The sequence below is a fragment of the Thalassophryne amazonica genome, chromosome 1, assembly GCF_902500255.1.
Source record: "Thalassophryne amazonica chromosome 1, fThaAma1.1, whole genome shotgun sequence".
Classification (NCBI taxonomy): domain Eukaryota; kingdom Metazoa; phylum Chordata; class Actinopteri; order Batrachoidiformes; family Batrachoididae; genus Thalassophryne; species Thalassophryne amazonica.
The window spans coordinates 84,988,125-85,015,665 of NC_047103.1; the positions used below are offsets into that span (position 1 = coordinate 84,988,125).

General features: G+C 41.6%; 1 protein-coding gene across 3 annotated transcripts in view; it reads right to left on the reverse strand.

Annotated features, from left to right (window-relative positions):
• The window catches only part of LOC117512155 (microtubule-associated protein 4), a 418,222-nt gene that overhangs the window by 65,426 nt on the left and 325,255 nt on the right, over positions 1-27,541 (reverse strand). For all 3 annotated transcript variants that reach the window (XM_034172151.1, XM_034172135.1, XM_034172142.1), the window contains 3 exons: positions 20,455-20,687; positions 19,090-20,385; positions 3,195-3,449 (listed from right to left, as the gene is read on the reverse strand). In XM_034172151.1, the coding sequence (XP_034028042.1) occupies positions 3,195-3,449; positions 19,090-20,385; positions 20,455-20,687 (1,784 nt within the window). The remainder of the gene's footprint in view (positions 1-3,194; positions 3,450-19,089; positions 20,386-20,454; positions 20,688-27,541) is intronic.

Below are 27,541 nucleotides of genomic sequence, written 5' to 3' on the forward strand. Positions count from 1 at the left end.
CAGACCTTTTTATCTCCCAAGGGACTTCACAGTAGTCATTGAGTTTGCTGTTTACATCCAACCCGATGCTAATGTTAGCACGGCCCTTATGCTCTTGTTTGTCTGTGTAAATAAACAGCAGCTGGCCCACCCAGATAGCATTTGTATTGTTGCTGGTGTCTTCAACCAAGCGTGTTTAAAGACTGTGCCCCCTAAGTTCGTCCAGTACGTGAAGTGTGCCACCAGAGGGGGAAAATACTTTGGACCATGTTTACGCAAACATAAAACATGCATACAAAGTCACTCCCCTCACCCACCTTGCTGGATCTGACCATCTCTGCCTGTCCCTCACCCCCACCTACACCCCCCTGCTGAGGCGAACAAAGCCACAATGAAAGACAATTGAAACCTGGCTTGAAGGAGCGCTCTCCCAGCTACAGGACTGATTCTCACAGACTGTATGGGATTAATTTTCCAGCCACAACCTGCAGGAGTACACTGACACCATACTCTCTTACATTAAGAACTGTGTTGACACTGTCACCGTCAACAAAAGGGTCAGGGTTTTTCCAAACCAGAAACCCTGGATGAACAGCGTAGCCCAGTCCCTATTAAAAAGGTGCAACACCGCCTTTAAATCAGGGGACAGGGCCCTGTACAACGCGGCCAGGTCCGATCTGAAAAGAGGCATCAGGGAGGCCAAGGCTGCCTACAAGAAAAAGATAGAGGACCACTTTGCTGTGAATGACCCCAGAAAGATGTGGCAGGGAATAAATCATATAACCAACTATAGAAGCAGCAGCCAAGGAAATGCTAGGTCTGACGCCTCACTGGCAGAGGAGCTGAACCTCTTCTTTGCCCGCTTTGGAGCAGACAGACCAGCAGCAACTCCACACCCACCACCCTCCAGCACCAGCACACTAACACTTCAGGAACATGAAGCGAGATGTGTGCTGAAGGCGGTGAACCCCAGGAAGGCGGCCGGCCCCAATGGTGTACCTGGAAAGGTACTCAAAGCGTGTGCTGACCAACCGGCTGGAGTTTTCACCTGCATCTTCAACCTGTCCCTGTTGCAGGCCATCATTCCACCCTGCCTCAAATCCTCCACCATCATTCCAGTCCCAAAGAAGTCAGCAATGGAGAGCATAAATGACAATAGGCATGTTGCACTTAGGCCTGTGGTCATGAAGTGCTTTGAAAGACTGGTCTCTCAGCACATCAGGGCCTGTCTGCCTCCCACTCTGGACACCCACCAGTTTGCCCACAGGGCAAACTGCTCCACAGAGGACGCTATACCACAGTGCGCAGAGAGGAGCTTCAGTGAGGAAAATAAGTATTTGAAAACCCTGCGATTTTGCAAGTTCTCCCACTTAGAAATCATGGAGGGGTCTGAAATTTTCATCTTAGGTGCACATCCACTGTGAGAGACATAATCTAAAAAAAAAAATCCGGAAATCACAATGTATGATTTTTTAAATAATTTATTTGTATGTTACTGCTGCAAATAAGTATTTGAACACCTGTGAAAATCAATGTTAATATTTGGTACAGTAGCCTTTGTTTGCAAATACTGAGGTCAAACATTTCCTGTAGTTGTTCACCAGGTTTGCACACACTGCAGCAGGGATTTTGGTCCACTCCTCCATACATATCTTCTCTAGATCTTTCAGGTTTAGAGTTTCAGCTCCCTCCAAAGATTTTCTATTGAGTTCAGGTCTGGAGACTGGCCAGGCCACTCCAGGACCTTGAAATGCTTCTTACGGAGCCCCTCCTTATTTGCCCTGGCTGTGTGTTTGGGGTCATTGTCATGCTGGAAGACCCAGCCATGACCCATCTTCAATGCTCTTACTGAGGGAAGGAGGTTGTTTGCCAAAATCTCACAATACATGACCCCATCCATCCTCCCTTCAATACGGTGCAGTCGTCCTGTCCCCTTTGCAGAAGAGCACCCCCAGAGTATGATGCTTCCACCCCATGCTTCACGGTTGGTATGGTTTTCTTGGGGTTGTTCTCATCCTCTAAACATCGTAATTGGAGTTGATTCCAAAAAGCGCTATTCTGGTCTCATATGACCACATGACCTTCTCCCATGCCTCCTCTGGATCATCCAGATGGTCACTGGTGAACTTCAAACGGGCATGGACATGTGCTGGCTTGAGCAGGGGGACCTTGCTGCCCTGCATGATTTTAAACCATGACACCATCATGTGTTACTAATGTAATGTTTGTGACTGCGGTCCCAGCTCTCTTATTGACCAGGTCCTCCTGTGTAGTTCTGAGCTTTCTCAGAATCATCCTTACCCCACAAAGTGAGATGTTGCATGGAATCCCAGACCGAGGGAGACTGACAGTCATCTTGTGTTTCTTCCACTTTCTAATAACTAATCATAACAGTTGTTGTCTTCTACCAAGCTGCTTGCCTGTTGTCCTGTAGTCCACCCCAGCCTTGTGCAGGTCTACAGTTTTGTCCCTGGTGTCCTTAGACAGGCCTTTGGTCTTGGCTATGGTAGACAGGTTGGACTGTGATTGATTGATATGTGAACAGGTGTCTTTTATACAGGTAACAAGTTCAAACAGGTGCAATTAATACAGGTAAAGAGTGCAGAATAAGAGGGCTTCTTAAAGAAAAATTAACAGGTCTGTGTGAGCCAGAATTCTTGCTGGTTGGTAGGTGTTCAAATACTTATTTGCAGCAGTAACATACAAATAAATTATTAAAAAAAATCATACATTGTGATTTCCGGATTTTTTTTTTTTTTAGATTATGTCTCTCACAGTGGACATGCACCTAAGATGAAAATTTCAGACCAAACTTGCAAAATCGCAGGGTGTTCAAATACTTATTTTCCTCAGTTTTATATATATATATATATATATATATATATATATATATATATATATATATATATGTGTGTGTGTGTGTGTGTGTGTATGTACATACAGTATTTCAAATGGCATAAACAAATTAAAATGTGTGAAATATCAAGTGTTCCAATACTTTTGGAGGGCATAGTAACTGTGCTTTGGACTGAGTGGGAGGGTTGCCGCAGTTACTATTAAAAATCTAACATTATAGATACCATGGTTTGGAAATATTTGGGACCCACTGCATTAAATCCTTTGTGAATCCATGTGCGTTCTTTGGTAAAGATGACAATTTACCATTTTCAAGTTATTCTGCCCCTTTTCCAAACCCAGTGTCCTTTCACACCTACCTTAGGCTTAACATCACATGTTGTGGCTGTGTTTAATGGGCGGCTGGTAGAGGTTGTGGCAGGCTTCTTAGGACCAACAGTGGTGGTAGCTGGTGCCTTGGTTGTGGATGGTTTTTTGCTGAGAGTGTCTGATGTGGAGGTGGTGGAGGAAAGTGTGGGGCGCTTTTTTGTGGCTGCAGCTGAACCAACACTGGCAGCTGTGGCACTTGGCCTCATTTTGGCAGTGGTGTTGGTTTTGGTTGACCCAACAGCAGACTATGGCACAGGAGCAAAATGTGTAGGATGGATTAAGGGCACAATAAGGACAAAATAAATAAATAAATGAATAGAGGGGAAGAAATAAAAGAAGGCAAATGCAGATAACAGCAGCAAGACAAAGTAGCATCATAAGCTCAAATCACTGGGTCAAAATGACAAAATAATATTCCAAAAAGCAAGGAGCAATAATAATAATAACAATAATGATAATAATAAAATTCTGTACTGACTCTGAATCGATTTTTTGACTGTCTTTGTTTTGTACACACAGCAGGCATAAACAAAGCAGGAGCAAATGTGTTCAAGGCTTCTGGATTCACATTTGTACTGAAAATTTACTGCAAAAAATGATATTTATGATGGCAAAGAACACATTTAGCCAATTTACTGGTTTTACAGAGGTGCAACATACTAACCAAAAAAAAAATAAAAAAAATAGTAAACACAATTAGTTTATTTTGTGAGATGAGAAGCACCCACGAACAGGATGAGTATGTGTGTGAGAGTGTGCATGTGTTTAAAATATTTTGCATATGCAAAGCCTCAGCAACAAGGTTGGACATAAGCCAGTGCACTCCACCAGTCTCAGCCCCAGATACATGAGTGGTGCGTCAGGAAATGTATCCAGCATAAATTGTAGCATATCAAATATGCAGACCATAAAACAGATTTCTATACCAGATCAGCCTCAAGCTGGGTTAGCAATGACCACCAGTAGTAGTGCTGTCCATCAGGGTGATGGCATACACCAGTGTTGTCCAAAGACATTCCAGAAACAGCCAAGAGGGTGCAGGTTTTCTTTGCAACCACTGTCTCCACTGGGTGATTTCACTGATTAAAGCCCCGTTTACACATAGACGGTTTTGTCGGTGGGTAGTACGTAGACTGAAGTTCGCGGTAGTTCCAGCTGTTTTTGCGGTGGAAAGGGGTGGAGCATTTCACCGGCATTTTGACCGCCGTACTATAAGATAAGATAAGATAAGAAAAGCCTTTATTCATCCCTCAATGGGGAAATTTCAGAAAAAAATAGCAAATAGGCAGATAAAACGCCGCTAAATCCGCCGAATAAAGCGGCGTTTTGACGCCGTAGCATCCGGCACACGTCAGGCAACGGGGGTTAATACCCAGTTCTATCCTTTACAATAGCAGGTTAAGACGAGCGTGAGAACGGCGGTGTTCTGCTGCTGCCGATAATGCCCTGTGTATTGCTGGTTAATACCCAGGTTTTTATCCAGGCAAATCCTGCGTTACTCCAGGATCATTTGCATATAGGCACCGCCCCCAGAGTATAATAGGCTGAAGCAGCAGGAATACATGCCTCTGTCACTGCAGGGAGAGGGAGATCATCCTCAGCCTTTTCTTCTCCTTCCTTTCCCCCTCCTCAACGCGTTGCTCCGTCTCCACCACAGGCCTCCCCCCTGCTTCTGAACCATACCTCTTGGTTTCCTTCTTCTTTAAGTCCTTGCTGCTGCCAACTTTCTTTTAGGAGACATACTGGAGCTTCTCTGCAAAAATATCTGGAGCTGGCCGCGAGTGAGAAGCCTGCATGCAGCGCGCTAGCGTTTTTATACTGATCGCCGCCTATCGGCCGTTTGGAACGCCGTTTTAACCGGGAGTTGGCGTTTAGAACGGCGTATTGTCTGCTAGTGCCGCCGTTTTGTCTGCCTCTGTCGCCAGTTAAAACGCTGTTGTGTACGCCGATGTGGGCTCTATCTCCATTTTATACGCCGTTGATTAGGGATACAACGCCGCCCGCCGAATAACGGCGGTGTAAACTGCGGCACTACAGGAAGGGACAGGATGAAACGGCGATTAAAAAGTATCAAACGCCGTTGTTCGCGTTGTCTCTGTCGTCACGCAAATTCTCCGGGAGTGCTCCCGGAATTATTCGACATGTTGAATAATTTTTTCGATGATTCCTGGTGAAGCCGGAACTAAGCCACGCCCCCTAGCGCCGGCGTTAACAACGGCGTTTGATCCCTAAGACGGCCCGGAGGAGCCAAAAACTCTTCCGGGACGCTTCCGGGAGCTCTTACCTTCTATGTGTAAACGGGGCTTAACTCATCCCATCTGTTCAAAGTGATGTTAATTAGTGAAAATACCTGCTGGAGTCAGGGGCTGCAAAGAAAACCTGCATCCTCCTTCTGGAATGTCTTTGGACACTACTGCCATAAACTACAGATACAACAGAACTTGACCCGGTGCAACCTCGGCCCGAGGTGTGAACTGGGCCCGGGGCTAATCCTACCTCTGCCTGAACCCTAACCCAGGAGAGATGGAAGACCTAGATGGAAGCAGTGGGAAAGCAGAAAGGGTGGAGGTAAGAGTCAGAACTATGATGGTTTTGGGAGACAACAGGCTGACATTATGAGAGGAAATAAGCTGATATACTGTGTAACGAGAAGACTGTGTACAGTGGGTACAAGGTTTCACGAAGTTGTATGGAACTAGGGATGAGTATTGATAAGATTTTATCAATATCAATGCCATTATCGACTCTGCTTATCGATCCAATTCCTTATCAATCCCCTTATCGATACCTGTTATGAATTTTCTGTGTACTAAAAGTAGGCTTTACAGGTTTTCTATGTCAACAACATTTTATTGAGTCTTAAAGTAAATAAATATGAAATTGGTCACTGGATCCTTCATCTTTGGCCATAAATACAAATAAACAAAATCTGTAGTTTTTGTCAAAAGCATTTCCTTTCAGACATTTTGGCATGAATGTCTCTCCATATCTCTGAGCTGAACTCAGCCAGCTGCTGCAGGTCAGATTCTGACTGGACTCTATCGTTCTAACTTGACTCGGCAGGGAGCTGTGCAGTGTTTGGAGCTGTGTGAACAAAACGGTGGACAATTCTTGTTTCTTTCTTGTAACAAAACATGAGTCTCATTTGACATATTCAGGGATGAAAGTGGTGAAAAACAAACAAACAAAAAAAAAGCTGTTACCCAAAATTACCCCCCCCCCCCCCCCCCACACACACACACACCACCCATACAAAATTTTTTTAATTCTAGAAGCTCTGAAATGGGGCTATTTCAGACAATAAATTGCAGTGAGTGCAGCATCCATTTTGGTGAGAAAAAAAACAACAACTTTCCTTATTCAAATTCATTCCAGTAGTATTCTGCTCTTACTAGGATGCACCTGTTTTCTCGCTTGGTTTGACCAAAACAAATTGTCATTAAACTTAAATAAGACAGGGATGAAGTGGAGGTGTAAAAGTCACTAGGTGTTCACAGGAAACAGTTATTTATTTCTGTATTTATTTAAGTTCATTTTTAGTTGGTTTTATATTTTCTGTTGTGTTTTTTATCAGGTCAAGCCACGGAGCCAGCGAGGAGCACAGAGGCGGCTCTCCAGGAACCCGTGGTTTGGGTCTAGTCGGTCTGGTGCATTACAGGTGGACAGCAGCCTGGCGCACAGTGCACAACTGCGGAACTGTGCTGGAGTGTCTATTTTTGGACTGCGTTTAAAAAATGGGACATCTTTAAATGCTGCTGTGAATCTGTGAATTGAAAACCCACACTTTAAAGGGACCAGGTGTGGAAGGGCTGGAGGTTAGGACCAAACTCATGCCTAAACGTGCGCCAACATGGCGTTATCATGGCTTTATCATGGCGCTATCATGGCACTACGTGGCTTAGTGTGGCTGATGCAAGCCATTCGAGGCTCTAATGACAGGTCGGTCGTGGCTCACTAGAGGCTGCTAAATGGCACATGCGGGTTACAGAGATGCACACAGAGGCACCATCATAGTGGATACGTGACAGATGAAAATGTGGGTCATTCTTCGAATAATCGCTGCTACACCCATGCGTGGCTCCTTCATCCTTCATTATTCGGTGGGACCCAGGACCGATAAGGACCAATAAGGGAATCATTAAGCAAAAAGGGTATTGATGTCGGTGGATCTAATCATTTCTTAACAATACCCGAAGAGAACCAGTTCTCGATACCCAACCATATATGGAATCAAAGGCTTTAACTCCCTTTTTCAAAGGGGGTTCCAATTCTACTCCCCAAGCCTGTGGAACATCAAAAGTGACACCAAGCTAGTTCCTCTGAGCCCACAGCAAGATCAAGATATCAAACACAAAGTGCTCTCTAATTAATTTACAACACCTAAAAGCATTCTTTTGGGGAGTCTAGTGGTCTTCTATCAGTCATTTGCTGCAAGGCACCTCTCCACATGGCCCACAAAAGTTGAACAGATTTGAAGCCTGAACAACCCTGCCTATGAATCCAAAAACTCTGGTTAAATGATTAAAATCCAAATAACTCCTTCCAAAAGCTAATTGGACACCACAAAGAAATTACAAAGCTGTTTTCCAGTTAAATTTGGCCCCAGAATGAACAAATTCACTGTTTTTGGCCATATAATACTGCCAGGACTGTCAAAAGGATGCTACAACAGCAACTCCAAGTTTATCAATTTGGAATTGACACAGACTCTTCTTCTGAACTTTTGAACAAAAGGAAAAAAAGGAATGCCATGTCCTTTGTCTTCCCTTTTTTCTTTGAAAAAAAAAAACTTTTTTGGTGATGTAATCAACCAAGTATGGAATCGTTAATCCACGCTATCTCTCAAAGTTTTATACTGAATGTAGCTCGAAGTTAGAACATTTTTTTTTTCATATTATGGTTATTGTGTGTCGTTTTAAGTGTGCTTATATTACATAAAAGACTCTTTCGCTACAGGAGAGTGTTGGTTTTAAGAGGGAATTTAAGAATGTGAGGTAATAAATTATTTTAACTATGCTACCCACAATTCTTGTGGGCAGAATTAAGACCCATTAAAAGTCGACCCATTAAAAGAGACGCTTTTGCTTTTTTCACCTCCTTCGGCTCTGTTTGTCTGTTGTCTCATTTTTTCTCCTTTGTTTGCATGTGGGTTTTGATTTCTTTGTAAATTACTTTTTTCTTCCTTTAAGTGGTTTCAATCTCAACCTTTTGGTAAAGCTAACGTTTGCTGGTGAACGTTACTTCCTCGTGCGACCTTCCAAAATAAACTACAATCTGTTTATTCTGAACTCCAGATCTGCCTCGTTGAACATTTTTTTGTCGTGACGTTAAATTTTGCCGCAAGTGATTTTTGATCCGACTGCCCAGAAGATGACAGAAGACACAGTGTTTTGTTTTTACCAAACAGAGAATAAAGTCACCTTTATTCTGTTAAATTGAGATAGCAACATCTCAGAATGTGTATCCATCCAGGTCGGCCTGAGTCGCGAAACAATTCAAAAATGTCATTAAAATTCAACAAAACTCTGAACTGTAAAAACCTAGTCCTGGTGAACAATCTCAAACCAGGTGGGGCGGTGACTGGCAGAAAGCACACATTCACATCCACTCACACACCTACGGACAATTTAAAGATTCCAATCCACCTAACCCGCATGTCTTTGGATGTGGGAGGAAACCGGAGCACCTGGAGGAAACCCATGCAAGCATGGGGAGAACATGGAAACTCCACACAGAAAGGCCACAGGTGGGAATTGAACCCACGACCTTCTCGCTGTGAGGCAACAGTGCTAACCACTAAGTCACCGTGCTGCCAAAACAGAATACAATAATTTCCAAATCCTCTTCAACTTATATTCAATTAAATACATCACAAAGACAAGATATTTAATGTTCAAACTCAGACATTTTTGTTTTTGTGCAAATATTTGCTCATTTTGAAATGGATGACCTGAACACATTTCAAAAAAGCTGAGACGGGCAACAAAAGACTGAGAAAGTTGATGAACGCACAAAGAACACCTGTTTAGAACATTCCACTGGTGAACAGGTTAATTGGAAACAGGTGAGTGTCATGATTGAGTATAAAAGAAGCATCCCCAAAAGGATGAGCAAAGATGGGGCGAGGATCACATAAAAGAATAGTCCAAAGTTTAAGAACAATGTTTCTCAATGTTCAATTGCAAGGAATTTAGGGATTCCATCATCTACAGTCCATAATATAATCAGAAGATTCAGAGAATCTGAAGAACTTTCTACACGTAAGCAGCAAGGTGAAAACCAACATTGAATGCCCGTGACCTTCAATCCCTCAGGCGGCACTGCATTAAAAACCGACATCATTGTGTAAAGGATCTTACCGCGTGGGCTCAAGAACACTTCAGAAAACCATTGTCAGTTAACATAGTTTGTTGCTACATCTACAAGTGCAAGTTAAAACTCTGCCATGCAAAGCGAAAGCCATACATCAACAACATCCAGAAATGGCGCCCCCTTCTCTGAGCCCAAGCTCATTTGAAATGGACAGACACAAAGTGGAAAAGTGTGTTGTGGTCTGATGAGTCCACATTTCAAATTGTTTTTGGAAATCATGGACGTTATCACCTCCGGACAAGAGGAAAAAGACCATCCAGATTGTTACCAGAGCAAAGTTCAAAAGCCAGCATCTGTGATGGTATGAGGGTGTGTTAGTGCCCATGGCATGGTCAACTTACACATCTGTGATGGCACCATCAATGCTGAAAGGTACATCCAGGTTCTGGAGCAACACATTCTGCCATCCAAGCAACATCTTTTTCAGGGACGTCCCTGCTTATTTCAGCAAGACAATGCCAAGCCACATTCTGCACGTTACAGCAGCATGGCTTCATAGTAAAAGAGTGTGGGTACTAGACTGGCCTGCCTGTCGCCCATTATGAAGCTCAAAATACAACAACGGAGACCCCGGACTGTTGAACAACTGAAGTCGTACATCAAGCAACAATGGGAAAGAATTCCACCTCCAAAGCTTCAACAATTAGTGTCCTCAGTTCTCAAATGCTTATTGAGTGTTGTTGGAAGGAAAGATGATGTAACACAGTGGTAAACATACCACTGTCCCAGCTTTTTTGAAACGTGTTAAAGGCATCCATTTCAAACTTAGCAAATATTTGCACAAAAACAATAAAATTTATCAGTTTGAACATTAAATATCTTGTCTTTGTGGTGTATTCAATTGTATATAGGTTGAAGAGGATTTACAAATTATTGTATTCTGTTTTTATTTACATTTTACACAATGTCCCAACTTCATTGGAATTGGGGTTGTACGTTTATTCAATGTTGTTTTCCATTTGTTCATTGTTACAAAAGAACCATATATAGGTCATTCATCATGCTGAACTACATAAAACCAGACGCCCCACCATCACCTCTGCAGCATGGATGGAAATGACAAGATGACAAATGTTTGCATGTAGCACTCCTTGAAAGCCTGCTTTGTGTTGGAACAATTGACATAGCAGAATCTGAGATTCAGAAACTAGTGCTTGTGACAGTGATTCTACTTGCATCTGATGGACACAACATTGAGTAGTACGACACTTATTTCTTACATTTTTGTACAAATAATGGTAGCCATTTTGAAATTACAAGGTCAAGCTTATCATTCATGTTTTTCAAAAGTACTTAAATGAATTTCTCATGCAGGAAAACATATGATTAGACACTAATATCATCAAAATTGGTCAAGGTTAACCATTTTTACCAAACGTTTAATCAAAAGTTCAAAAGGGTAGCCAATTAAAAAATGTTCAAAATCCATCAACCCAAAAACCCAAAACCACTTTCAAACATTTGTTCCCAGAGTTTGGTCACGGGGTCTACAGGCTGGTCTTCTACTATCACTTTGTCCTGCTCCGACTGGACTGGAGCTCCACACTGAGCGCTGTAAGTCAAACTCTGGATTATAAAATTGATGGAAACAAGGACAAACCGGTGATGAGTCTACAATGAACTTAATGTTCCTATTTACATATTAAAATGTTCCATGCGAGGTGTTCTCATGAAGGTGCTGTCTGATGAACGGTGGTGGAAAAAGAAAACAGCACACGCATGCATAATCCAAACTGAATGTGCACATATAGAAATGAGGAAAAAGGATTAATTTAATATTTAGCTCCTTTTGTCTTCCATGGTGACAGTTTCTTCGTTCGTTACTGCTACAGGTTGTCGTCGTAACAATAATCAGGACGCAGATTACTTGTCTGATGTGACACGCGCATTTGGTGACAGCGAGCTGCATGTCCGCTTGTGCAAAAATGACATGATCCTGCATAAACCCAGAATGAACTATCAGCCACAAGTAAAGTACAAGACAAATCACTTCATCAGTAAGTTTTAAGCAAGCACAAAACTTTATGATGAACCTGCCAGACATCAGCTGACAAGGAACTCATTTTGCACTTTTTAACAGCACTTTATAATAAAACGTAATGCTAAAATATCCTCGGCCGTATGAGCATTGTCTTATTATAAGTTGCAGTTGTTTAATTGGTATCCCAGTGCAAAGTATATATATATATATATATACACACACACACGATACGAGGTCTGTGAGAAAAGTATCGGACCTTTTTATTTTTTTCAAAAACTATATGGATTTGAATCACGTGCGATTAGACAAGCTTGAACCCTTGTGGGCATGCGAGAGTTTTTTCATGCCTGTCGGTTACGTCATTCGCCTGTGGGCAGGCCGTGAGTGAGGAGTGGTCCAACCCCCTTGTCAGAATTCCTTTGTCTGACTTCTTCCTGAGAGACTGGCGCTTTGCTTTATCAAAATTTTTTCAGAACCTGTGAGGCAGATCGAAGTGGACACCATTCGAGAAATTCAGCTGGTTTTCGGTGAAAATTTTAACGGCTGATGAGAGATTATGGAGTCTGTTGCTTTAAGGACTTCCCACGGAGCGGGACGTCGCGCCGCGCTCTGAGGCGCCGTCGTCAAACTGTTTCGAGCTGAAAACCTCCAAATTTAAGCCTCTGTTGTCCCAGGACGTCGTGAGAGAAAAGAGAACTTTCAGAAGAGGTCGGGATCAGCAGTTTATCCGGACATTCCACTGTTAAAAGAGATTTTATAATGAAAGACGTGCGGACGGATTGGCGTGTTGGCAGGCAGCCGGCGTGGCGCGCCGCCACAGGAAAAACACTTCCGTTGGAAGTGTTAAGGACAAGTTGGAACATGTCCAGCTGTTAAACAATTTCTCAGATACTCACTCTACTGAAAGCCATCAAAAGCCGCCTGGTTTTTACAAATGGTTATCAACACGGAGGTGTTTTTCCTGTGGCGGCGCGCCGCGCCGGCTGCCTCCCAATGCACCAATCTGTCCGCACGTCTTTCATTACAAAATCTCCTTTAACAGTGGAATGTCCGGATAAACTGCTGATCCCGAGCTCTTCTGAAACTTCTCTGTTCTCTCACGACGTCCTGGGTCAACAGAGGCTTAAATTTGGAGGTTTTCAGCTCGAAACAGGCTGACGACAGCGCCTCAGAGCACGGTGCGACATCCCGCTCCGTGGGAAGTCCTTAAAGTGACAGTAAGACTCCATAATCTCTCATCAGCCATTAAAATTTTCACCGAAAACCAGCTGAATTTCTCGAATGGTGTCCACTTCGATCTGCCTCACAGGTTCTGAAAAAATTTTGATAAAGCAAAGCACCAGTCTCTCAGGAAGAAGTCAGACAAAGGAATTCCGACGAGGGGGGTGGACTACTCCTCACTCAAAGCCTGCCCACAGGCGAATGACGTAACCGACAGGCGTGACAAAACTCACGCATGCGCACGAGGGTTCAAGGTTGGCTGATGCAATCGCACGTGATTCAAATCCATATAGTTTTTGAAAAAAATAAAAAGGTACGTTATTTTTCTCGCAGACCTCGTATATATACGAGGACTATTAGAAAAGTATCCGACCTTATTATTTTTTTCAAAAACCATATGGATTTGAAACATGTGTGATTGCGTCAGACAAGCTTGAACCCTCGTGCGCATGCGTGAGTTTTTCTACGCCTGTCAGTTGCATCATTCGCCTGTGAGCAGGCTTTGAGTGAGGAGTGGTCCACCCCCTCGTCGTCGTTTCATTGCCAGGAAATGGCGGAATGATTTGGGCTTTTTTTCCATCAGAATTTTTTCAGAAACTGTTAGAGACTGGCAGCTGGAAACCATTAGAAAAATTTATATGTCTTGCGGTGAAAATATTACGGGCTTGGTAGATAATAAGGAGTGTTACTGTCGCTTTAAGGATGGCCCCCAGCAGCTGTGGGGCGTGCCGCGCTCCGAAGCCACCATCGACAGGCTGAACGACCATTTCATTTCTAAACGGATGGCTGTCTGGATCCGTGACCATCGTGTGCCATTTCTCTGGTTATCACAAGAGCTGGACATCAACCATTTTCCGTCAGATTTCACCTTTTAACGAGATTTTGTAATGGAAAGCCGAGCGGAGGCTTCGCGCGTCATGATGGATTCGCTACTGGAGCGAGACAAAACCACCTCCGTTTTGGTCTCACAGGACGGCTTTGAGATGGCGTTCAGACAGCGGTCGATGGTTTTTCCATCGAGTGATTATCCGAGAAATTATGGATGTGCTTGGACATGCCAGAACATGTCCCATGAGGCTTCATCACGGCGTTGCTTTGCGCCATGCAGCACTGCCGCGATGCGCGGAATTCCTCCATACGTTTGTCTCAATGTGCCAAAAAAAGTGCTGATGTCCACGTCTTTTCACAATTCCTGTGCTCGTCAGACGACGTCCTGGATAAAACACAGCGTCCAGTTTGGAAATGAACGGCACATTCCACTGTTACAGGAGTTTTTGTCAAGGAAAGAGGAGCGGAGGCTCATAAGGTCAGATACTTTTCTAATAGACCTCATATATATATATATATATATATATATATATATATATATATATATATATATATATATATATACACACACACACACACACACTTACTGTTATTTACATTCAATATTAAGATCCTATTGTCTTACTTACAATTAGTACACTTTCAATAAAGTCAAGCTACCAATCAATCATAAACAATATTTACGTTTATGAGCTTCTGACTACAGCAGACGTTAGCATGCACCCTGACATCTGCAAAATATCTTGTAAATCCTTCCAGAGGTATTATCAGTTTACAAAAACAGCGTTTTCAGTAGCTTTTACTGAATACATGAGAAATATGTTATATTTGAGAGGGGAGATGGTCTAGTGGTTAAGCGTTGGGCTTCAGACCAGAGGATCCTCGGTTCAAATCCCAGCCAAACCGGAAAATCACTAAGGGCCCTGGGGCAAGGTCCTTAATCCCCTAGTTGCTCCCGGTGTGTCTTGAGTACCTTGTATGGCAGCACCCTCACATCGGGGTGAATGTGAGGCATTATTATAAAGCGCTTTGAGCATCTAATGCAGATGGAAAAGCGCTATATAAATGCAGTCCATGTAACATTTATTTATTTATATAAACACATAACTGAAGCAGTTTTAGAGACCTGCCACTGATGTCACGGTGCTGCCCTACTGTGAGTGGTTGTCAACTCTGCCACTCCAAAAAAAAAGAAGAAAAAAAGGAACAGAATGAAACAGAATGTGACTTTTTAACCTCTTAAAATTGGTCAAGGTTAGCCATCTTTGAACTTGTGTGTTTTTAATTTATATCTATACTTATGGGGCTATTCCACATAGCAAATCAGGGCACGCTGTGAAGCATCACAGTAACTTTTTGATCCATCTTTGTCAATCTTGAACAAACTTCATCGGCACCAGATTTGAAATTAGGATAAAATTTTCAATCTTTAAAAAAATGTCATTCCTATTCATATACTAGTTGCTGGTGCATTGTAACTTTGGGGTGTTTGTAGTCTTGACATGTTTAGTGACATGTTTAGCCGCATGTTCTCCTTGAATTACTGGCTGTCTGAGTGGTGTCCAAAAAAAAAATGAGGTGGGATTCATAGATAATTGGCAAAGCTTCTGGGGAAAACCTGGTCTTGTTAGGAGAGACGGCATCCATCCCACTTTGGATGGAGCAGCTCTCATTTCTAGAAATCTGGCCAATTTTCTTAAATCCTCCAAACCGTGACTATCCAGGGTTGGGACCAGGAAGCAGAGTTGTAGTCTTACACACCTCTCTGCAGCTTCTCTCCCCTTGCCATCCCCTCATTACCCCATCCCCATAGAGATGGTGCCTGCTCCCAGACTACCAATAACCAGCAAAAATCTATTTAAGCATAAAAATTCAAAAAGAAAAAATAATATAGCACCTTCAACTGCACCACAGACTAAAACAGTTAAATGTGGTCTATTAAACATTAGGTCTCTCTCTTCTAAGTCCCTGTTAGTAAATGATATAATAATTGATCAACATATTGATTTATTCTGCCTTACAGAAACCTGGTTACAGCAGGATGAATATGTTAGTTTAAATGAGTCAACACACCCGAGTCACACTAACTGCCAGAACGCTCGTAGCACGGGCCGAGGCGGAGGATTAGCAGCAATCTTCCATTCCAGCTTATTAATTAATCAAAAACCCAGACAGAGCTTTAATTCATTTGAAAGCTTGACTCTTAGTCTTGTCCATCCAAATTGGAAGTCCCAAAAACCAGTTTTATTTGTTGTTATCTATCGTCCTCCTGGTCGTTACTGTGAGTTTCTCTGTGAATTTTCAGAACTTTTGTCTGACTTAGTGCTTAGCTCAGATAAGATAATTATAGTGGGCGATTTTAACATCCACACAGATGCTGAGAATGACAGCCTCAACACTGCATTTAATCTATTATTAGACTCAATTGGCTTTGCTCAAAATGTAAATGAGTCCACCCACCACTTTAATCATATCTTAGATCTTGTTCTGACTTATGGTATGGAAATTGAAGACTTAACAGTATTCCCTGAAAACTCCCTTCTGTCTGATCATTTCTTAATAACATTTACTCTGATGGACTACCAAGCAGTGGGGAATAAGTTTCATTACACTAGAAGTCTTTCAGAAAGCGCTGTAACTAGGTTTAAGGATATGTTTCCTTCTTTATGTTCCCTAATGCCATATACCAACACAGTGCAGAGTAGCTACCTAAACTCTGTAAGTGAGATAGAGTATCTCGTCAGTAGTTTTACATCCTCATTGAAGACAACTTTGGATGCTGTAGCTCCTCTGAAAAAGAGAGCTTTAAATCAGAAGTGCCTGACTCCGTGGTATAACTCACAAACTCGCAGCTTAAAGCAGATAACCCGTAAGTTGGAGAGGAAATGGCGTCTCACTAATTTAGAAGATCTTCACTTAGCCTGGAAAAAGAGTCTGTTGCTCTATAAAAAAGCCCTCCGTAAAGCTAGGACATCTTACTACTCATCACTAATTGAAGAAAATAAGAACAACCCCAGGTTTCTTTTCAGCACTGTAGCCAGGCTGACAAAGAGTCAGAGCTCTATTGAGCCGAGTATTCCTTTAACTTTAACTAGTAATGACTTCATGACTTTCTTTGCTAATAAAATTTTAACTATTAGAGAAAAAATTACTCATAACCATCCCAAAGACGTATCGTTATCTTTGGCTGCTTTCAGTGATGCCGGTATTTGGTTAGACTCTTTCTCTCAGATTGTTCTGTCTGAGTTATTTTCATTAGTTACTTCATCCAAACCATCAACATGTCTATTAGACCCCATTCCTACCAGGCTGCTCAAGGAAGCCCTACCATTATTTAATGCTTCGATCTTAAATATGATCAATCTATCTTTATTAGTTGGCTATGTACCACAGGCTTTTAAGGTGGCAGTAATTAAACCATTACTTAAAAAGCCATCACTTGACCCAGCTTTCTTAGCTAATTATAGGCCAATCTCCAACCTTCCTTTTCTCTCAAAAATTCTTGAAAGGGTAGTTGTAAAACAGCTAACTGATCATCTGCAGAGGAATGGTCTATTTGAAGAGTTTCAGTCAGGTTTTAGAATTCATTACAGAAACAGCATTAGTGAAGGTTACAAATGATCTTCTTATGGCCTCAGACAGTGGACTCATCTCTGTGCTTGTTCTGTTAGACCTCAGTGCTGCTTTTGATACCGTTGACCATAAAGTTTTATTACAGAGATTAGAGCATGCCATAGGTATTAAAGGCACTGCGCTGGGTGGTTTGAATCATATTTATCTAATAGATTACAATTTGTTCATGTAAACGGGGAATCTTCTTCACAGACTAAGGTTAATTATGGAGTTCCACAAGGTTCTGTGCTAGGACCAATTTTATTCACTTTATACATGCTTCCCTTAGGCAGTATTATTAGACGGCATTGCTTAAATTTTCATTGTTACGCAGATGATACCCAGCTTTATCTATCCATGAAGCCAGAGGACACACACCAATTAGCTAAACTGCAGGATTGTCTTACAGACATAAGGACATGGATGACCTCTAATTTCCTGCTTTTAAACTCAGATAAAACTGAAGTTATTGTACTTGGCCCCACAAATCTTAGAAACATGGTGTCTAACCAGATCCTTACTCTGGATGGCATTACCCTGACCTCTAGTAATACTCTGAGAAATCTTGGAGTCATTTTTGATCAGGATATGTCATTCAAGGCGCATATTAAACAAATATGTAAGACTGCTTTTTTGCATTTACGCAATATCTCTAAAATTAGAAAGGTCTTGTCTCAGAGTGATGCTGAAAAACTAATTCATGCATTTATTTCCTCTAGGCTGGACTATTGTAATTCATTATTATCAGGTTGTCCTAAAAGTTCCCTGAAAAGCCTTCAGTTAATTCAAAATGCTGCAGCTAGAGTACTGACGGGGACTAGAAGGAGAGAGCATATCTCACCCATATTGGCCTCTCTTCATTGGCTTCCTGTTAATTCTAGAATAGAATTTAAAATTCTTCTTCTTACTTATAAGGTTTTGAATAATCAGGTCCCTTCTTATCTTAGGGACCTCATAGTACCATATCACCCCAATAGAGCTCTTCGCTCTGAGACTGCAGGCTTACTTGTAGTTCCTAGGGTTTGTAAGAGTAGAATGGGAGGCAGAGCCTTCAGCTTTCAGGCTCCTCTCCTGTGGAACCAGCTCCCAATTCGGATCAGGGAGACAGACACCCTCTCTACTTTTAAGATTAGGCTTAAAACTTTTCTTTTTGCTAAAGCTTATAGTTAGGGCTGGATCAGGTGACCCTGAACCATCCCTTAGTTATGCTGCTATAGACTTAGACTGCTGGGGGGTTCCCATAATGCACTGAGTGCTTCATTCTCTTTTTGCTCTGTATGCACCACTCTGCATTTAATCATTAGTGATTGATCTCTGCTCCCCTCCACAGCATGTCTTTTTCCTGGTTCTCTCCCTCAGCCCCAACCAGTCCCAGCAGAAGACTGCCCCTCCCTGAGCCTGGTTCTGCTGGAGGTTTCTTCCTGTTAAAAGGGAGTTTTTCCTTCCCACTGTCGCCAAGTGCTTGCTCACAGGGGGTCGTTTTGACCATTGGGGTTTTTACGTAATTATTGTATGGCCTTGCCTTACAATATAAAGCGCCTTAGGGCAACTATTTGTTGTGATTTGGCGCTATATAAATAAAATTGATTGATTGATTGATTGATTAACAGGTTCAATCGTGTTCAAACTTGAAGCAGAAGCAGCGTTCGTTGCGGTTGTGGCCGAGGCCACAGTTCCTTACTTTTGTTTTGGGCAGGGTGCCAGGTCTGCACTTTATAAGTCGGTCTGCTAGGAGGCAAGCCAGAGTAAGTCGTTTCATCCCATTTTTGCACTTTTTTTTTGGATTGTGGGTGATCATAAAAGAAAGGCGACCTGTGGAATAAGGGTGTTTGGGAAAGTAGAGTAGTCTTACCAATGAAAATATATCTTACCTTTGCCTTCTTGTCACCACTTGGTAAACCTTTGCTCTGTGTTGTGCTTTGTGCGTTAACTGCCGGTTTGCTGGGTTTCTTGGCCTTTTCTGCTGCATCTGCTTTTGTTGTCTTGTCCTTTCTGCCATCTTTTTTCTCAGCAGTCTTTTTTTCACCATGTATTTTGTCCTGCTTAAATTCCTTCTGACTCTTTTGCACTGATTTTTCTGCTGGCGTGCCAGATGGTTTCTCCATCTTGTCCACTTTGTCTGGCTTTTTGGCATTGCTTATGTCAGGCTTTTCTTTCTTGGTTTCAACACTCAGTGCTTTGTCTTTTGTTTCTGTTCCCATTGCATTTTGCAGTTTATCCAAACCGGTACTGGACTCGACAGGTGCTGACTGCTGTTCTGGTGTTTCTTCCACTTTGCCAATGTCCTGCTCTTTACCAAGCTGCTCAGTGCTTTTGTTTTCTACCTTTTCATCCACGTCGGATGTCTCACTTCTCTGCACCTTTTCTATGTTCTCTGCTTTCTCAACTTTAACTGTTTCAAATGCGACTTCCACTTTTTTTTTGGTCTCCAAATCTCCAAATCCAGTCTTTTCTGACTTGGCTGGTGACTCCATTACTTTGATAATTTCATCCGCTTTTTTCATCTTCTGCATTAATTCAATCTTATCTATCTCTTTCTGATCTTCTTCCACCCCTTCCATCTCTTTTTCCATTACTTTTACCTTTTTAAATCCTCCACCTTTTTCTTTTTCTGTCTCTTCCTGCTCTTTATTCACCCCTTCCATCTCTTTATCCTTTACGTCTGCCTTTTTCAATTCTCCACCTTTATATTTTTCTGTCTCTTTCTGCTCTTCTAGCACCCCTTCCATTTCTTTTTCCATTACTTCTGCCTTTTTAAATCCTCCACCTTTTTCTTTTTTTGTCTCTTTCTGCTCTTTATTCACCCCTTCCATCTCTTTATCCTTTACTTCCACATTTTTCAAGTCTTCACCTTCATCTTTTTCTGTCCCTTTCTGTTCTTCAATCACCTTTTCCATCTCATTATCCTTTACTTCTACCTTTTTTAATTCTCCACCTCTCTCTTTTTCTGTCTTCTGCTGCTCTTCTAGCCATTTTATTTCTTTTTCCTTTACTTCCACCTCATTTAATTCTTTGTCTTTCTCTCTTTCCATCTCTTTCTGCACTTCTTTCACGAATTTTATTTCTTGCTCTTTTACTTCCAGCTTTTTAAATTCTTCACCTTTCTCTTTTTTTGTATCACTCTGCTCTTGTTTCACCTCTTCCACATCTTTTTCCTTTTCTTCCACCTTTTCTAATTCTCCAGCTATCTCTTTCTGTTCTTTCACCTCTTCCATTTTATTTTCCTTTACTTCCACCTTTTCTTTATTTTCTTCAGTCTCTTTTCCCATTGCATTTTCCTTGATTTTATCTTCTTTTTGTGTCTCTTTCGGCTTGTCTTTGTTGTTCTCTGTGGCCTTATCCACACTGATACAGGTCACACTGCTTGTGTTTTCAGCCTTCCCACTCTTCTCTTCAACTTGATCCAGGGGATCAATCAAGTTCACCTTCATGATGTTGTCTGTCATCTTCTCATTTTTGTCTCCCTTGTCTGAAAGGAAGGAAGGAAAAAAGGAATAAAACATTAATAGCCAATAAAGGCACAACATTACAGAATTACATATATTTTTGTTACAGAATAACAACAAGATTCTTAAGAATTAGGAGTGGACCAAAACAAGATAAATGGCATTTCAGTGATTTATTAATAACTACAACACATCTTGTTTCAAATGTGCAGATGAGTAAGATTATGAACCCACATACTCTAAAGTCTACATGTGTACAACACTACATAAGGAATATGCCCCCAAATAAATACATTAACCCTGGAACATTCAGCATCATATGGAAAACTGTCAAAAACAAAAACAAACAACAAAAAAAAAAAATCTGACTCTCACCTGCTTCACACTATGGTATAGGAGGCCTATATACAACCCCTGCAGTATATGTTTTTGAAATGTACAATTTATATTTACATTCTAAATGTTATTGTGATATCTGACTGCTTTGTAAATAATTGTATAACCCCAAATCCAATGAAGTTGGGACACTGAGTAAAATGTAAATAAAAACAGATGATTTGCAATGATCTGCAAATCCTCCTCAACCTATATTCATTTGAGCACACCACAAAGACAATATATTTAATGTTCAAACTGATAAACTTCATTGTTTTGTGCAAATATTTGCTTATTTTGAAATGGATGCCTGCAACATGTTTCAAAAAAGCTGGGACAGTGGTATGTTTACCACTGTGTTACATCATCTTTCCTTCTAACAACACTCAATAAGCGTTTGGGAACTGAGGTCACTAATTGAAGGTTTGTAGGTGGAATTCTTTCCCATTCTTGCTTGATGTACGACTTCAGTTGTTCAACAGTCCCGGGTCTCCGTTGTCGTATTTTGCGCTTCATAATGTGCCACACATTTTCAATGGGTGACAGGTCTGGACTGCAGGCAGGCCAGTCTAGTACCTGCACTCTTTTACTACAAAGCCATGCTGTTGTAACACGTGCAGAATGTGGCTTGGCATTGTCTTGCTGAAATCAGCAGGGACGTCCCTGAAAAAGACATTGCTTGGATAGCAGCATGTGTTTCCAAAACCTGGATGCATCTTTCAGCATTGATGGTGCCATCACAAATGTGTAAGTTGCCCATGCTATGGGCACTAACACAGCCCCATACCATCACAGATGCTGGCTTTTAAGCTTTGCACTGGTAACAATCTGGATGGTCTTTTTCCTCTTTTGTCCAGAGGACATGATGTCCATGATTTCCAAAAACAATTTGAAACATGGACTCAGACCACAGCACACTTTTCCACTTTGCGTCTGTTCATTTCAAATGAGCCCAGGCTCAGACAAGGCGACAGCATTTCTGGATGTTGTTGATGTATGGCTTTTGCTTTGCATGGCAGAGTTTTAACTTGCACTTGTAGATGTAGCGACAAACTATGTTAACTGACAATGGTTTTCTGAAGTGTTCCTGAGCCCACACGATAAGATCCTTTACACAATGCTGGTTTTCAATGCAGCGCTGCTGAGGGATCAAAGGTCACAGGCATTCAATGTTGGTCTTTGGCCTTGTTGCTTACGTGTAGAAAGTTCTCCAGATTCTCTAAATCTTCTGTTTATATTATGGGACTGTAGATGATGGAATCCTTAAATTCCTTGCAATTGAATGTTGAGAAACATTGTTCTTAAACTGTTGGACTATTTTTTTCACACAGTTGTTCACAGTTGGTAATCCTCGCCCCATCTTTGCTTGTGAACGGCTGAGACGTTTGGGGATGCTCCTTTTATACCCAATCATGACACTCACAATTAGTGTCCTCAGTTCCCAAATGCTTATTGAGTGTTGTTGGAAGGAACGGTGATGTAACACAGTGGTAAACATACCACTGCCTCAGCTTTTTTGAAACGTGTTGCAGGCATCCATTTCAAAATAAGCAAATATTTGCACAAAAACTGAAGTTTATCAGTTTGAACATTAAATATCTTGTCTTTGTGGTATATCCAATTCAATATAGGTTGAATCAAATCATTGTATTTTGTTTTTAATTTACATTTTACACAACGTCCCAACTTCACTGGAATTGGGGTTGTAGTAGCAAACCATGTGGAAGAGTCAATTCTAGAAAGTCTCAAATTTTCCAACTGCTTGACAGATATTATGTCTGCAAGCCAACTTTTAAAAGATGGAGTTGATGATTTCCACTCACAGAGAATGAGCTGTTTAACAACTACCGTGCCTAACAACTACCGTGCCTAACCTGAGAGACAACTGTGTGGCTTTAGAGAGAGACTCATAGCAATGATAATGTTGAAATAACAGAATATGACATGGAAGTAGGACCTGGAATGACTTTCCTTTTAATTGTAAATCAAATTATGCATTAACTCAGAGTACAACACTAACACCCCCCCACCCCCCCTCCCCATGATGAAATTTTTCACAGCCCTGCAAAAAGATGTGCTCCCTTTTGAGGGTCTCAAATTTAAATGTTTGGATTGAATGTAATGCCTAACCTATAGATAATGAAAGAAATGTGAATGTGAGTGAATGTGGCAGACTGAACTTCTCCCTCTGTGATTCAAAAGATGCAAACTATGTAAAGGTGTCTGCTAGAAATTAGTCCTTTCTCTCTGCAGGAGGTATGCACCTTGTCAGACCACGGAGGCAGAGATGAGTGACTGTGACAGTTTGGTGTTAGGACAGAGGTCTCAGTTAAACTTAGGGCCTTATTAAGGATCTTGACAGTGTGTTTCAAAACAAAGCTCAGCCTTTTAAAATCACCTGGTTTCTCCAGCTTAGAGAATAGTAATGCAGGTAGGGAGACATCAGAATTGGCCTCCATTTGTAGCCACAGGGGTACAGGGGAGCGGGGGTCCCCCTTACCAGTACATGAGGGCCCTGATGTTAGTAGCCCAGTAATAGTGCCTGAAGAGTGGCAAATCAAGCCCATCCTCAGAGTTGGGCTTCTGCAGATAGACTTTAGAAATCCTGTGAGCTTTGAAGTTCCAAATATAGGACAAAATTATAGCATTGAACTCTTTAAAGAAGGCAGATGTGAGAAAAATGGGTAGATTTTGACAAAGGTAAAGAAACCTGGGAAGAGAACACATCTTGATTGAATTTATCCAGCCAATCATGGACAAAGGAAAAATTATCCAACTTTCTATATTTTGCTTAAGTTTTAATATGAACTCTGAGAAGTTTAATCTGAATAATAACCTAGAATCCCTGGGAATAGGGTTAAGCCAAGATATCAAAAGCAGTCTTTGACCACTTTGAATGGTGTGTTCTCCAGGACACCCGGTGTGTAACTGTTGGAGAGAGGAATAAATTCAAGTCTTTTCCCAATTAATGGTATACCCAGACAAGCTGCCAAAGGATGTAATAAGGTTTAACAAAACGGGTACGGACTTCTTTGAGTACAGTATAACCTCATCAGCATGTGAGCTAATACATGTCTCAACACCTCCCACTTCAAAGGCAGACAATGCAACCATGTTCTCTTTTTAAACAGCTAAGGGTTCTAACATAATAGCAAAAAGTGCAAGTCAGAGAGGACTGCCCTGCTGAACTGAGCGCTGGAATGAGAATGTAACTGATCTATCAGAATTAGTTCAAACTGAACATTTTGGCCGTCAGGTGTCTGTTAGGAGTTGATTGGCTATGCACCTGAATTAGCAAATCAGCTTGTGGCAGAGCAGGGAGAAACTGAAAATGTGCAGGTTCAGGGGTCGTTGAGGACTGGATTGAGAACCCCTGGTGTACATAGTACTGAAAAAATGCCTGACACTAAAAAGGAGAAGCTGCCAGGCATAAGCCCTGTCTGGCCGGGATGTATGATAGATGACAGATGTTTGTTTAGTCTGCCAGCCACTATCCAAATGATTATTTTCCTGTCCACATTCTGAAGTTCAATAGGCGTGTAACTAGCCAGATCAGTTACTTCTCTCCCCTTCTTAAAGAAGAGACAAATGTTAGCCTCATACAATGTTTCAGGTAGCATATTATTATTTTTAGAATTTACAATCTTCAATAAAAGTGGGGCAAGGATATCACAACATTTCTTATAAAACTCACAATCAAATCTAGACCAGGGGCCTTGGCTGAAGGAAGTGAATTAATAGCTCATGTTATTTCCTCGAGTGCAAAGTCTGAATCCCGTTAATATTCAGCTGCCTCACTTAGTTCGGTAAAAACATGGTGTCAAAAAAATCCAAGTCTGACTGAACTGAGCTATACTTTGATGAATACAATTCACTATAAAATTCTCTAAAAACAATCATTAACTGCATTAGGATGAGCTAACAGGGTACTTGTCTTGGATTTGATAAAGTGGACTGACCTAGCGGCCTGTATGCCCCCTAGCTGCATTGCCAAGAGTCTACCAAGTTTAACCCCCAGTTAAAACTGTTTCTGTCTTAGCTTTAGAAGAGCATTGTTTACTTGAATTCCCATAATGCAATTGTACTCCATTTGACACCCCATCACACCTTGATGATTTAGCCAGCATATGCCGGCCACATTAAAAATGCTGACATACGCTGGGAGTATGTCTAATAATTTATGGCCAAGTTTTTTATAAGTTAAGAGCAAGTTGAAGCATCTTGATATATACGTCGTAATACGCTGAGTACCTTGAAAAATGTTGAGCATACAAAATATTTTTGACGTATGCCAGCCTGTGACTCATACATTCTGTATGTGCAGGACATAAGCCGTAGGTATTATAACAACTGATGACACATGTTTCTTGTAAGTTATTCATAAATTGAAATCAGTGGTGGGCACAGTTCTGATAATCCGATAATTATCAAAGATAATGTTTTCATTATCGGATGTCGGCTTATCGGATTATCATTATCGGATGTTTTCATATCGGATCCGTCCATCCATTTTCTTCTGCTTTATCCGGAGTCGGGTCGCGGGGGCAGCAGCTCAAGCAAAGCCGCCCAGACCTCCCGATCCACACACACCTCCCCCAGATCCTCCGGGGGAACCCCAAGGCGTTCCCAAGCCAGCCAAGAGATGTAGTCCCTCCAGCGTGTCCTGGGTCTTCCCCGGGGCCTCCTCCCAATGGGATGTGCCCGGAACACCTCTCCAGTAATGCGTCTAGGGGGCATCCGGAAAAGATGCCTGAGCCACCTCAACTGACTCCTTTCGACGTGGAGGAGCAGCGGCTTGACTCCGAGCTCCTCCCGAGTGACCGAGCTCCACACCCTATCTCTAAGGGAGCGCCCAGCCACCCTGCGGAGGAAACTCATCTCAGCCGCTTGTACTCGCAATCTCGTTCTTTCGGTCATGAGCCAAATCTCATGACCATAGGTGAGGTTCGGAACGTGGATCGATCGCTAAATCGAGAGATTTGCCCCCCTACTCAGCTCTCTCTTCACCACGACAGTCCGATACAGCGACCGCATCACTGCAGATGCTGCACCGATCCGTTTATCGATCTCATGCTCCATCCATCCCTCACTCGTGAACAAGACCCCGAGATACTTAAACTCCTCCACTTGAGGCAAGGACACTCCACCGACCTGAAGAGGGCAAAGCACCTTTTTCCGGTCGAGAACCATGGCCTCGGATTTGGAGGTGCTGATTATCTTTTTAGATAACTTTAAAAACCATTATCGGACTAATTATCTTGCGATAAATTTTTGTCCGATAATTTTTAGACAGATAACGTGGTAAATAAAGCTGAACAGCTACAAATATTTATAAAACTTAAAATCAGTTGAGCACCTACCTGCTAAATGTTTCGTAGCTGATGTGTAGTTCTACCCTCTGCAAAACAGAGAAGAGCTGCTTTAAGAAGAAACCACTGTATCCTCTGCAGGCAAAGGAGAACTGGTCCAAAAAAACCCCCAAAAAACAAAAAAACTCATTTCTCTTAACCCCATACTGAAACGCGGGCAATATCACCCAAGTCATCCAGAGGCATACATTTTTAATGTATGGTTCAACTTTTAACCAAACAAATTTTAGACAAGTTATTTAAATTAATGTCATGTCTGAAGTTTTATAAAGTGAAAATATCAGATATATGTTTTAGTTTTAAAGTAATGCACTAATTTTTAAGGTTTTAGTGTGGATATATGCTGTGCCTAGCAGTGCATTATGGATAGGATAATCTCAGTACGTTCACGACATGAGAAATGCATTTGAAACACTCTGATCAGGCTCTACGGACAACAGCATTAAACTCTAGTACCTAAAACTCTCGTGAATATATTCTCTGGGTTTATAGCCATTGTTATTGTGTCTGCGTTTATTAAATTCCATGCATCTTAAATGTAGCAGACAGGGATTATCTGGAATTTTGTTTTGGCAAGTTTTCAAGGTCTCTACTGCCATCTACTGGCCAGTAGTGTTCATTCGCCCTATTAACATATCCCATAATCCCTTGCGTGCCAGAGAGTCGCTGCAGTCAAACAACATATAGAGAATCAACACGATGACAGTTGTAAATGAATATTATACTACAAAAATGTAATTTTTTTATGCTTTTCATCACGTTAATAAGAGACTGCTGCATGATACCCTGAAAACTTGATAAACAAACAATTGCTAAACAATTATAACAAATAATCCGTGTCTGTTACATTTAATCTGCGTGGAATTTAATAAACGCAAACCGAATTTCAGACATATTATATATATTAGTCTCGAACAAAGAGGACAAACAGTGTTGTAAAGAACAATAATCAAGACGTTAAAGAGCAAACTTCACTTTCCCCCAGAATGACATGATCAGGAAGCGAGTGTAGTTCACAGCAGCTCCCACTGAAAATAACGGAGAGACAGCCTGTGATTCTCCCATGTTTACATAAAAAAAAATGCAATAACAACATCTAAAAACCCAGAGAATATATTCATGAGAGTTTGAGG